The sequence below is a fragment of the Diabrotica virgifera genome, chromosome 3, assembly GCF_917563875.1.
Source record: "Diabrotica virgifera virgifera chromosome 3, PGI_DIABVI_V3a".
In the NCBI taxonomy this organism is placed as follows: Eukaryota; Metazoa; Arthropoda; class Insecta; order Coleoptera; family Chrysomelidae; genus Diabrotica; species Diabrotica virgifera.
In genome coordinates this window covers 151,072,914-151,087,026 of record NC_065445.1, presented here as the reverse complement: position 1 = coordinate 151,087,026, position 14,113 = coordinate 151,072,914, and the positions used below count along the sequence as shown (strand labels likewise).

The 14,113-nt window shown below is 31.4% G+C and overlaps 1 protein-coding gene across 7 annotated transcripts; it reads right to left on the bottom strand.

The window, feature by feature from the left end:
• Positions 1-427: 427 nt before the first annotated feature.
• LOC126882111 (uncharacterized) lies at positions 428-12,528 on the bottom strand. Of its 7 annotated transcripts, none has more exons than XR_007697145.1 (4): positions 11,995-12,410; positions 11,602-11,933; positions 9,809-9,859; positions 428-638 (listed from the first exon to the last, which is right to left on the bottom strand). XR_007697145.1 is itself a non-coding variant. In XM_050646957.1 (4 exons), exons 1-3 carry the CDS (start codon positions 12,113-12,115, stop codon positions 11,610-11,612), a joined length of 348 nt encoding a protein of 115 aa, XP_050502914.1. In that variant the 5' UTR covers positions 12,116-12,528; the 3' UTR covers positions 428-641; positions 11,602-11,609. The 7 variants fall into 7 exon arrangements, 5 of the variants coding, with proteins under 5 accessions (XP_050502914.1, XP_050502917.1, XP_050502916.1 ...); XR_007697144.1 differs by having other exon boundaries at positions 428-641; positions 11,995-12,409; XM_050646957.1 differs by lacking the exon at positions 9,809-9,859 and having other exon boundaries at positions 428-641; positions 11,602-11,728; positions 11,844-11,951; positions 11,995-12,528.
• Positions 12,529-14,113: the final 1,585 nt, after the last annotated feature.

Below are 14,113 nucleotides of genomic sequence, written 5' to 3'. Positions count from 1 at the left end.
TGTGAATGAAAAATATAGTCGTAAATTTAACAAATAAAACTTATTCTATACCAAAAAATATATTCTTTGGCCAAAAATATAGTATACACAATATAAAGAACATTTTGCATTTTTATAATATAAAAATGCATAAGTGTATTATTCTATATTTTTGGTCAGAGAGAATATTTTATATTTTTTGGCCTAAAATAAGTTTTTACTTGTTATTTTACGACTACATTTATTTTTCATTCACATTCAAAACATACTTTTTAATTTACAGCCGAAAACATTTACATTTATATATTATAAATAAAAATGTATCATTAGAGAGACGAGAGACTCATACGTTTTGGTACAGGATAAGTTTTTATTTTTATGGCTGTATCTGTCTTCCACTACATTAAAACACTTTTGTCCTTTTGAAAACAGAAAAATAAAACAGATATTCTTAAAAAGTTATTTATTTCTGTAAAATACTTTATAAAATTACTTGAGCAATCAAAATTTGTATGGAATTACAGAAGTATCATATCATAGATATATTTTATACGTGACTGCTACCATTCTGGTCTTCACGTATATCCTTGTGCAGGGATCCACGTTATACTCAATGGAAATGGGTCCCATTTTGAGCCTAGGCATCTATTGACTCTGACCTACTAAATGATAAATGGAATTACTCACGAGCAAGCAAGCAAAAAGTAAACACACCTGTAGAGACTTGCATGCCCATATGGCCATTCAGGCATACAATTCATTGGGGTGAGAAGGATTGGTCTGAGTAAATCAGGGACCACTCCTTCGAGCTCCAATGCTCCCCAGGCTTTCCTCCACCCCTCCCACAGCACGCTGATGCGCTATAGAATCGTCAAAATGATTGCCATGTGAGAGTGCAGGGATAAAGAACCCTCATATGAAATATTTACCGAATATTGCTGAACCGTGTGAGGCACTTTAGTCCAGCTCCACTTAACTGATGTATCATCGATTTGTTAGGCGCAAATTACCCAAATGTGTGTGTGTGGTGTGTGTGTGTGTGTGTGTGTGTGTGTGTGGGGGGGGGGTGCGCGCGCGCGCGCCTTAACCCTTTCAGTTATGAGTTTTTGTTTGCAAAGATAAACATTTAAAACTTTGAGGTTGAAATATATGATGTTTTTAAAGATTTATAAACAAAAAATTTTACCCATAAACATTATTATGCCTAGCCTAGTACAACGTACAGAGACGATTACGGTGATTCAATGTAAAAAACGGGAATTTGGTGTTCATTTAAACGAACATGGTGACTGAAAGGGTGAATGTTATGAGCTTTATTTTTCATCTATATTATAATGTCATCATGTGTATAAAATCATCAACTTAAATAATAAAGAGAAAAGTAAAATATATAAGCATGCATAATAAAAGTGAACTATGTAACTATCTACAACAGAGAGTGAGATAAGGAGGCACCATTTCTCCCAAACTATTCCCCTTACTCTACAACTAGAAGATATTTTTAAGAAATTAAAATGGAAAAGGTGCATAAACATCAACGGATCATAATTAAACCATTTGAAAACATATTTTTATTAGAAACATGTCCAAGAACTAACTGAATGTTGAACATTATGTATACACAGGCCACGTCATCAGACTGTGAAAACCAAATCCAGATGCTGAAATTAGAAAAACACAACTGGGATGGGCCGCTTTTGGTGAACTAGAATGTATTTTAAACAACACCCCCATTTCTATAAACATAGCTGTATAACACATGCATACTACCAGTTTGTACATACGAATTGGAGACTGTATATGCATACTACCAGTTTGTACATACGAATTGGAGACTGTATCAGGGATATCATGGAAGAAATTTAAAAAATGAAATGATGTTGGGCTGGTCACACAGTCAATTATAATGATAGCAGGTGGATAGAGAGAATTGTAGAATAGAGACCAAGCAAGACGAAATAAGCATGGGAAGACTCAAAAGAGATGGGTAGATGGCATAAGAACAGTGGCAGGCAAACAGTGGATCAGAATGGCGCAAGATAAAAAAGGATGAAGCAATTGTGAGAGACCTAAATTTGGGAGTTGATGGAAAATGGTTGGCAAAGAAGGAAATATGTAAAACAATAAAAATAATGATTGAGATTCATACGAGTCCAGTAAATGAAAAACACAATTTTATTTGCTAAAAACAAAATGAAAATATTAGCTGTACATTGAAATTATTTAAAAAATGCAGACACACTTTTTGTAAAAAATGTAGGCAAAAAATATGATAAGCATAAAATTTTATGCTATAAATTCGATTTTACTTATACAGTGAGGACATTTGAGTTGGAATAAATTAATTTTCTCGGTGGGAAATTTCTAACGCCATCCATCTGAGCATAATAACGTAATCATTGAATTTTTTAAATGGAAATAGGGGTCGCGTGATAACTCATTCGAAAGGCTAATCAATTCTATATTCACTAATATAAACATTAACATAATTGTTTATACAGTGTGCCCAAATTTTTTTTAATTACATAAATTAATTGAGACAAAATGAAGAATGTTTACAATTTATTTAATTCAAAATACATTTTACTGTTGCCCTAAAGCAGAGAAAATATGTTTATTTGATAAATAAATATTGTTTTTCGCTTAAATTAAACGTTCAAACTACCAAAAGGCAGGTGGTTGGCACTTTAATATTTAATTTAAGCGATAAACAATATTTATTTATCAAATAAACATTTTTTCCTGTTTTTGGAAATAGTAAAATGTACCTATTTCGAATTAAATAAATTGTAAACATTCTTCTTTTTATCTCAATTAATTTAATTCAAAAAAAATTTGTTTGACATTATAAATAATTATATTAATGTTTATATTAGTGAATAGAGCATTGGAGAACCTTTCGAATGAACTATCACACGACCCCTATTCTCATTTAAAAAAATAGTCAATTACGTCATCACGCCCAGACGGATGACGTCACGGGGATTATGATAAATGATAAAAAATTACAATTTAAAAATAAAAATCGACCATCGAAATAATTCGAAAAGGTTTCCGGATTTATCTCCATAGTCAGCCATTCTCGAGAAAATTAATTTATTCCAACTCAAACGTCCTCACTGTATACAGAAAAACAGAAAATCATAAAGAAAATCATAAAAGTACAAAAAATCTTCAAATTGTGGACAATCCCGCTTTTGTTCTTTAGGACCTCCTAATGTTTAATGAAAAAATTTAATATAAATTCATACTATAATGTTTTAGATTCTTAATTACAATATCTATAAGTTTTTGTGTCATTTCATTTGTTTTTATGTAAAGAAAAAATGTATTAAACAAAAATGTTATATTTAATGTTTTGTTTTATTTTTAAATACTTTTGATATGCATTTGCATAGAGTAAAACCTCTGTTAACCGAAATAATTGGGGGGAGACTGTTTCAGATAACAAGAATTTCGGTTAAAAATAAGTGTTTTTGTATTCTTCTTATATCAAATTACATAGTATTCTTGGTCACAGTTGACATTAAAAAATACTATGAGGTGATTTTGTAATATTTTCTTTACTATGTAAATTCAGAATAATACTTTACTAAGTACTACAGAATAGTACTTTTTTGTTTATTTTAACTGATTTGTGTAATAGATGTAATATGTGTAATGGATAACTATTAATATTTCGTTTTTGTTTAATGTGTAATTAAGATTTATTTTACTCTAGTTTAGTAGATATTACACATATTGATTTTATACTGTATGTTTTGTAATGGGGGTAATCCCGTATACAGGGTGTCTGCGTAACTTGGAACCATATGGGAAACTTTTTTAATATCAATTTTACGAAAAAAGTCATTCTTTATAAAGTGCTCTGCATAGTGTAAAACCTAAGATGCAATCATCAGGTATGTCAAAAAATATTAATTTCGCTCAAGAGCAAACTACCTTTATATTTCAAAATATCAAAAAATTTTATTATGAAAAGTTATTTATAATTAAAAACCATATTCAAATATGCAATAACAGCCTTCTACGTGAAAAAAAAATTCTGAGATTTTCTTAAATTACCGATTCCGAACATCATTTTTATTTATTAGACATGTAATAACTCTTTTATTAAAAATTTTAGGAAAAAACTTATTCTTCATAAAAATCTCTGCATGGTCTAAACCTCAAGATAAAACCATCAGTTTTCCAAGTTTGTTAGTTTTATACGAGGTGTGTCAAATACTATGAATTTAGAAAGAATATAGAAAGAATTCTTTCTAAAGTCATATTATTTGACACACCTCGTATAAAATTAACAAACTTGGATAACTGATGGTTGCATCTTGAGGTTTAGACCATGCACAGATTTTTATGAAGAATAACTTTTTTTCCTAAAATTATTAATAAAAGAGTTATTACAGGTCTAATAAATAAAAATGATGTTTGGAATCAGTAATTTAGGAAAATCTCAGAATTTTTTTTTCATGTAGAAGGCTGTTATTGCATATTTGAATATGGTTTTTAATTACAAATAACTTTCCATAATAAAATTTTTTGATATTTTGAAATATAAAGGTAGTTTGCTCTTGAGCGATATTAATATTTTTTGACATACCTTGTATATTATTGACAAAATTTGATTTCTGATGATTGCATCGTAGGTTTTAGACTATGCAGAGCACTTTATAAAGAATGACTTTTTTTCGTAAAATTGATATTACAAAAGTTTCCCATATGGTTCCAAGTTAAGCAGGCACCCTGTATAAATAAATAAATAAATTGCATATTTTAGTTGTATGAAAGCAATGTTGACAAATTAACATTGAATTATTTCTGTTTTGATATAAAAATTTACCTTTTATTGACGTAATTATTGAAACTGTAACTATTGACCCATTTCGGTTAAGCAATGTTTCAGTTAACAGAGGATTTACTGTATTTATCACAAATCAACTTTTTTCATGAAGTAGAAAAGACGTTTGTAATTTGGTGAGGAATTAACCTAATAATTGTTTTCATTACTTTATAGTTCAATTATTGATATATACGTTTGTTTTGATGAGGTTAATTCCTCACCAAATTACTTAAGTGGAACGTTTTCTCTACTTCCTGAAAAAAGTTGATTTGTGGGTTAAAATTTTTACCTTTCAGTACAGTGGATAATATCATTATATGAGCATAATACATATTATAATATTATAAGAACTATAAAAATATACCTCACCTACATTCTCAATTGTAATAATAGGGCTTTTCATTCACAGTCATTTATTTCGAACTTCTGTCATATGTCCTATAATTCATGTATATTAATATTATACACAGATTATATTAATATTATATGAGATTCCTATGATGGATGCTCGAAACTAAGCTAATCTGTGTAAAATATTAATATACATGGATTATAGGACATATGACAGAAGCTCGAAATAAATGACTGTGAATGAAAAGCAAAATTATTACAATTTAGAATGTAGGTAAGGTATATTCACATATTCAAGATGGCGCCGAACGATGCGCACGTGAAATTACTCCTCTCTGTAAATGATGAGAATTTTAAAAAGCATTCAAATGTTGCCAGAAAACTACTAACGTTATAGTGTGCATAAAATGTGGAAGTATTTTTCATTTATCTTGTTCATCAAGAAAAAAGCAGAAATGTATAAAGTTATGTGATACTAGAATTGTATGTGAGACATGTGAACAATCTGAAAATCCCAAAGGAAACTCAGTAAGTCATACTCAAGAGGTAAATGCACATATCCTACAGTTGGAAATTGATTTTCTAAAAACAATTTTAAGTGAAAAAGAGGAAAAATATAAAATTTTATTTGATAATAATCAATTGTTAAAAAGAACTAACGAGCTCCTTGAAGAAAAAGTAAAACAAAAAACTAAAGAACCTGAATTCAAGGTAATTAACGTTGACAAAAGAAAAAACTGGACTTCCCCTGGTAAAGATGATAAACAACTACAAAATGTTAATGACCTTACTAATAGTAAACAAACTGAATTAGTAGTGACTAAAATTCCTGCAGACGGAACGCTAGCGCGATCCTCAACATCGACAAACTTTGGAAATGAAGTGCCAAATGAAAAAAAATACATTACATCAAGACAAATGAGTGCCGCAATGCAAGAAGCCAAAACTCAAACTGTTTTACATAATCTGTTGAACACTGAAAATAATGCTCCGGTTCTTTCAGAGTCTTCAAGCAACGGTGCGTGGACACAGGTAGCTCATAGAAAAAAGAGGAAGTTCTTAGTTGGAAGTACCGAGTCACCTTGCAACATTGAGGCTGTTCCACAAATGATCAACCTACATGTGACTCGCCTAAAGCCTGACACAAAACCGGAGCAATTAGAAAAGTTCCTGGAAAATCATTTAGATGGCGTAAAATGCGAAATCCATCAGTCCAAAAAACCTGACATATATGCATCCATGAAAGTGACCATTAGACGAGACTTAATTAAGAATGCATGGAAGCGAGAAATCTGGCCCAGCGGAGCATTAGTCTCGTTTTTCAAGATGAGGAGGACGCTGTCGCATTAGGTGGGTCCTCAAGCAATACAACTATTTCACGTATAGTAAATGACTTTAAATTGAAGTTAATCTCGGTTAATGTACAATGTTTAACAAACAAACTTTTAAATCTTGAGCTTTTTTCTAATGCTGAAAAACCTGACATTCTATGTATTCAGGAGCACTGGTGTAATGAGGATAATATTAATCTTATTTATATCCCAGGGTACACTTTAGTAACCCATTTTACTAGAAAAAATAAAATACATGGTGGAACTCTTATTTTATCTAAATCTGGGACAGACAAGTATGCAGTCTCAGTCGTTGATTGCCGTAAATTCTCTGAGGAAGAAAGCTTTGAATGTTGTGCTGTGACTATTTTAATCAGTAACTGTAAATTTCTAGTCATTAATGTGTACAGAACGCCTAACAGCAATCTAGATTCTTTTATAAATAATTGTTTTAATATTTTAGGTCATTTTCACAACCGTGTTGATAAAATTTATCTCTGTGGAGACTTTAATATCAACTACTTAATTCAGAGCAATGAAAAACTTCGATTAGATGATCTTTTTCAATCGTTTGGTTTGTCTCTTAATATCCCAAATATACCAACACGTATTTTCATGAATAACAATAAAGTAACAAAAACAAAAATTGACTACATTGCTACTAATAATATCACTATGAATCATACTTGTCAAGTCAATCAACCCAATATGGGTGACCATCTTGCCATTATTTTTGACATTGTTGTAGGTCGTAATCAGGATAGGATGGAATCTAATATAAAACAGCAGTGTTTTAGGTGTTTAAATGATAATAATTTAGACATCCTAAAACAAGACTTAATGAGGATTGGTTTTTACGAGGTATACAATGAAAGTAATATTAATAACGCTTTTATCGAATTTATGGATACTTTAAACTTTGCTATTACTTCAAACTGTCCCCTTAAAAGTAAAATAGGTAAGGACGTGCATAAAAGTAAAGGTTGGGTTGATCATGACATATATGCTAGGAGTAAACAATTAAAAAACCTATTTAATGAAGCTAAAAACTCTAATAATAGTAACATCTGGAATGAGTATAAAGCTACCAAGAAGGAATACAATAATATTATTGCTGAAAAGAAAAGGGAATTCAATTATCTTCAAATTATAAGTAGTAATAATAAACAAAAAACTATGTGGAGTATAGTAAATAAAACTATAGGGAGAAAGCAAAGTACTAATAAAATTAAACTCAAAATTGAAGACAAACTAATATCAGATGATAAAAATTTAGCTCAATATTTTGCATGCCATTTCAATGACAAAAATAATGCACTAAAAAATAGGCTTGACAATAACCCTCAAAACTGTACTTTATCACATAGGTGGACTATAGACAGTTTTGTTTATTTTCCAGTAACATCTGATGAAGTTCTTGATATTATTTGTGGTCTTAAAAATAAACATTCTTTTGGAAATGATGAATTAAACACAAGAATGATCAAACACATCAAGGATGTTATATCAGAACCGCTGGCATATTTAATTAACCTAGTATACAACACAGGTGAATTTCCTGAAAACCTAAAATTAAGTAAAATTGTTCCAGTATATAAAAAATCCGATCACACTTGTATTGATAATTATAGACCTATTTCTTTGTTAAATGTAATTTCAAAAATTTTTGAACGAGCTTACTACACTAGGATCATACAGTTTTTGGACAAAAATAATGCACTGTGTTCAGAACAGCATGGCTTTCGATCCGGAAGATCAACAGAGGGGGCTACTGAAGTATTTATGGAATCTGTCTATAGGCATCTTGATGATGGTCTTCTTGTAGTGGGTATCTTCTTTGATCTTTCCAGAGCATTCGACAGTCTTAAATTTGAATTTGTCCTTAACAAATTGTATGTCCACGGAATAAGAGGTAACATGTTAAATTTATTGAACTCATATCTTCTGGAGAGGAAATTCTATGTTGAATTAAACAAGGAAAGGTCAGACATCTTCAGTGTAGATGTAGGAGTGCCGCAGGGATCTGTGTTGGGACCACTGCTATTTCTTATTTTTGTCAATGACCTACCCGATCATATTACTCATGACCACATTGTAATGTACGCAGATGACTCATCTGTGATTGTATCAGCACATACATACGTAGAGCTTCAAAATAGAGTGTCAAGGGTTATCAGATTATTCCAAACATGGTGTACACAAAACTTGCTACAACTGAATATTGATAAAACATCGTATATACATTTTAGATGCAAACGAAATATGCCAGTTGTGTCTATTCCTGAAATTGTAAATATTCCAAACATAAAATTTTTAGGTGTATTCTTGGACCAGTTTATGAGTTGGGATGTTCACGTTGAATATGTTAATAAGAAACTAAATTGTTCATTCTATGCTTTAGTACAGTTGAAGAGAACACTCAGTATTAAAACTCTCATTAATGTATATTATTCTTTGGTTTATTGTCACCTTACTTATAATGTTACGTTATGGGGTAATTCCACAAAATCAGACACAGTGTTTATTAAACAGAAGAGAATTATTAGACTTATCTTCAATATTCCTTTTGGGCATACTTGTAAGCAAGTTTTCATTAATAACAATATCTTACCGTTGCCTTCCATATATGTCTTGAAATCCATATTGTATATTAAGCATAATTTACATTCATTCAAGAGAAATTCTGATTTACATGCATACTCAACTAGGAATGCCAATCAGTTTGTTACTGTTGGTCACAAACTATCCAAATTTGAGAAGTCCACAGATTATGTGGGGGTCAGGCTATATAATCATCTTCCAAATGAAGTTAGATCTTTGCATCCGGTGAAATTCAAAAGAGTTGTGAAAAGTATACTATGTAAACATGCATTCTACAGTGTAGAAGAATACTTAGCAACTAGATTGCTGTTATGAGTTCTGTCTAATATTAATAATTTTCATATTTATCAATGTACATTATGTTAAATCTAAAATTTAAGTGTATGTATAGGTATTTGATTATGTGTCTGTGACTATATTGTGTTGTATATCTGACGTGTATATCCATCTTTATGATGGCAGCTGTAAAGCTATACCAATAAAGTATTCTATTCTATTCTATTCTATATTTTTATAGTTCTTCCACTCTGACTTTTCACATGCGTTGATATCAAAAAATAAAGCGAAACATACATTGTTGTGTGGCATTGATATGTACTACTCTCAGAGTGTCTGTGAGTTAAAAAGAGACCTTGTATGAATAGTAGTTCGTCAATAATTTCGTGCATGGGAAAAGTTAGAGTGGAAGTACTTTATAACATATTACCATGCATGTCAATAAATTGAGATTCTTCAGTAGCCTTTTCATCCTGATAATCTGAAATTTAAATACAATAATTATAAAACATGACAAATAAATAAATCTATTTGAGTAAAACATAAATATCTGGACCTTTATTATTATCAGAAATGAACTCAAATAAGTAATATATTGCGGAGAAATCCCAACAAAATTTCTAATAATGGAATAGTAGTATTACAATAATTATCTTCAAAATGTCAGTCTAGACGGTCCAGTTGGCAAAGGCGCAGTCGATTGACAAGTATAGTGGTTTGCGATCGATGGTTCAAGCCTCAGCCAGGTCAAGAAATTATTAAAAGGCCGACGCTGTAGTATAAAACTCGATAGAGTCTACGGCTTGGTCTGGAATAAATTGGCATCTGATCGGCTTATGGAGAAGCGGTACGGCAAGGGTTAAGGGCTTGCGGCTTGGTGATACTCCTCCATAGATCCCTACCGAAGGGCGTTGACGCCTAAGAACGGTGTATATACGGTAAGAACGGTGTATATATATCTTCAAAATAGTTGTATTAAAAATAAGACAGATTTTAGGAATATAATTACTAAGGCAGATTTTAGGAACACAATTACTAAAAGTCAAGTAAGAGATTTGATGATTTTAAAACGTAGATTTACTAATCTGAGACACAACTATCTACATTACAATTACAATAAAAATGTACTATACAGTAGAACCCCAATTATCCGTGCTCCTCAGGCCAGAGGTGGCACAGATAATCCAAACATGTATTTCCTATGTATAATACATATCTGTATGCCAGAGGTAAAGGGCATTATGTCACAAATTTGTAATTTTACAGGAGAAGCGTAATTTTACAGGATGTACTTATGCTAATACTCATTATGTCACAACCCCTTGTCTAATTTATTTTTAAGATTATTATCTTTCAAAATTGTATTATTTAAAACACATATTGTGATACTAAACTTAATTTATTTTTAATAAAAAAAATTGAAACACAATATAGTGGACATAGTGCTATTTACCTCTTCAAGATCTATTGGGTCATGGTACTAGATGTTTACTAAAAATGCATTATACAATGTTAAACTTTAATTTGTTTCTCCTTCATGACAAACATTACAGGGTAAAGTGTAACATTACCCTGCTTGTTTAATACTGGATTTGTAAAGCAATGTACACAAAGGCATAGTATCATGCACAAAGGTATAAGCTTACATGTCCACATGGTGCCCTCTGCCTCTAAATAAAATGTGACATGATACCTTTTATAAAGTGCTTACCTTTGTTATTTTATAAAGTAGGACAGAGTGCTTTATACCTCTGTGTGGAGAATTAAAAGTTCATTATAACTGCAGTATAATCCCAATATTGACAAAAATGGACATAGTGCCCTTTACCTCCGACATACAGATATGTATGTATACACATGCATATGTACCAATCATAAAAATATAACAGGTAAAATAAATCATTATGAGTATCTCTTTCGGCATATAGAGTTTCCGTTGAGTAATTTACGATGAAGATATTTTGATAAAACCTCAAAAATGCAATTTGAGTAATAGAAAATCATAGCATGGATATCCGCAGCACAGATATTCCGCACCTGGATAATCGGGGTTCTACTGTATAAAAATAAACAAAACAAGACACGTTGAATGTTCAAGGAGCACTCCCAAATCATAATTTGGGAGTGCTCCTCATGCTTGCTTATTTCTAGTGTATCTTTATTGTGATTGTAGTGTAGACAGTTGAGTCTCAGAAAATATTTGCTAAGAGGTACAGTTCTTACCTCTCTCTTCAATCCTGACCCCCAGGAGGGAGTGTAGTGGTCGACGTGATGTCATATATTGTCTGTCTAAAAAGATATCTGACTCTGGTCATTTCTTTTAACTCATGCATAGGTCTTTTGCATATTCCTGTAATTTGATTGATCCAAAGCATTTTAATTGTTGGATATGTACTTTACTCGATAGGTGTTGGCTAACTTTTAGCTCTATTAAAATTGAATTATTTGTCCTATGTGGTTCTTACCTAGTGGTGGTAAAAATGAGCTTGGGATGGCCCCTTTGGTAATTCCTCTTGTTCGAACTCTCATGTATCTTAAAATCTTCTTTAAAATGCCTAGAACAAACACGAAAACTGTTGTAAAGATAAAGTGGTGTATACTTACTTAATTTATTACTTTGAATAAGTTTCAACCCTTCCAAGAACATGTCCATTTCATCTCTGGAAAACGTAATCGATGTGGAGAAGGTACAACCACCAACACAACATGTTCTACATATTATTGTATGTTGTTCCATTTCAATAATAGTCTATCTGTCTTAGCCATATCACTGGTCATAAAATTACCTCTATTTTAAAAAAAAAACAAAACAGGACAAAATCATAAACAAAATGACGGAAAATGAATCATGCGCAACGAACTCTTACGAACGTGACTTGTTGATGTGTTTCGTGTTTGTGACTACTAGCACAGCACCTCCAAGCGAAAGGGGCCAGGGAAGCTCAAGATTTCTATCCCACTGTGGTAGGGGTACCAGACCACACAAAAATCAAAAGTTTTTCATAATTAGGTATTATAATCCACTAAATATCTTTATTTCATAACTATCTTTACTATTTTCCATACAAAAAATACCGATAAATCATATTATGATTCAAATTACTAAACTCTCGTGACGTAATCGCGCCCTTAATGTTCATTGGTTAGTCGATTTAGGCTAGGTGGGACGCGGTCTTTAGACTATCAACAAATGTTTCGCTGGTTGCGTAGCCAATGGGTGCATTCAGCAGACGCAATCGCTAACTAATCGATTAGTAATCGATTTGTGATTTACATACTGAATGCCACAATTTATGTGGCATTCAGCAGAAAATCACTAATCGATTAGTTAGCGATTGCGTCTGCTGAATGCACCCAATAAATCCAATAAACCGGAGCGCCAACCCAAATTCTGAGCAGTGTCAACATGATAACGTTAATATCCCCAGTTGTAACTAATATCGAAATGAATAAGAATCGTTATAATTTGTGACCATCATGGCGGACTCGAAATTAAATTGCGACGTCGAAATGAATTAGAATCAGGCCCCAGTCTTGAAATGGATAGAAGGAAAATTGACAGCACGTTGTAAGGGCCTATGCTTATGCAAAAGTGACAGTGCACTAGCGCAGTGTTGCCGGTTTTACATTTTTTGTTATAGAATTATTCGCAAAATTAAATTCCAACAGAGGGCGCTCAAAATATCAAAGATGGACGACAACTCTAGGAAAACAATTCATTTTGTCATTTGAATTCACAGTTCTAAAACGTTAAATTAAAATCATTTACAGGAGTGTTTTGCCAAAGTAACCACTAAGTTTTGCAACTAAAGACCGCGTCACACCATCAAATAATTTGATCAAAAAGTTTGAGCAAACTCCGGAAGTACGTCAAAGTGACGTCACAATTGCAGTTTTTTTGAAATTCTAAAAATCTGTGCTCTATCAGTCTAGTTTGATCAAATTTTTTGTATTGAGTTGTCTAACTTGTTTGTACTTTATTTAAAATTAAAATTTTTCATTATTATCCACAATGAACACTCAGGATGTGACGTCACTAACTGTCACTTTAGTTTGCTCAAACCCAGTTTGATCAAATTATTTGATGGTGGGACGCGGCCTTAAGACATCTTATAAGTTAAAGGCGACTCAAAATTATGTTTAATCTGTATGCATTCATTAAAATTTGATGCTAACTACTGATTTGTTTTTACCTTTTTTTCATAAAAAAAATCTGGCCCCCCGATAATCACACAGCGTTCTAAAAATTATTAATCTATCTTAGGATTTCTAATTTTGTTTTTAATTTAATTAATAGGTGCAATACAATTTATTTTACACCAACAGATAACAATTTTTGAATTAAATAAAAACTGGAAACTTGGAAACTAAGTAGGTGAATTTATTTTATAATAATTTTGTGTTCTGGAAATTACGAAGTGGTCGGGATATTTTGCATAACAATGTACATTTTATGTACAGAATATATACATTTTATTTATTTAATTTTGCAGTAGCTTAAACATTAAAAATACTAGGTTTAATACAAACGTTAAATTAACAAAATGTGTGATTTGGCATTGGTTAATTTAGGTCATTACGTAGAGTATAATAGGAATGCATACTGAGGAACACTGCAATAGTTTTTTTAAGTCGAAATTATTGTTAATTACAACGTAAACTGACCGCAAATATGTACACATATTAATGGCAAAGTCAATGTTTTCCTTGAGTTGATGCCTTTCAAATTCGCCAC

Bases quoted from the DNA above. Each gene is read 5' to 3' on its own strand.
- LOC126882111 (XM_050646957.1), bottom strand. From the start codon at position 12,115: ATGGAACAACATACAATAATATGTAGAACATGTTGTGTTGGTGGTTGT. The intron at 11,952-11,994 runs GTAATAAATTAA...TCTTTACAACAG, and splicing joins AGGGTTGAAACTTATTCAAA to TTTTCGTGTTTGTTCTAGGC. The intron at 11,729-11,843 runs GTAAGAACCACA...ATCAAATTACAG, and splicing joins CTCATTTTTACCACCACTAG to GAATATGCAAAAGACCTATG.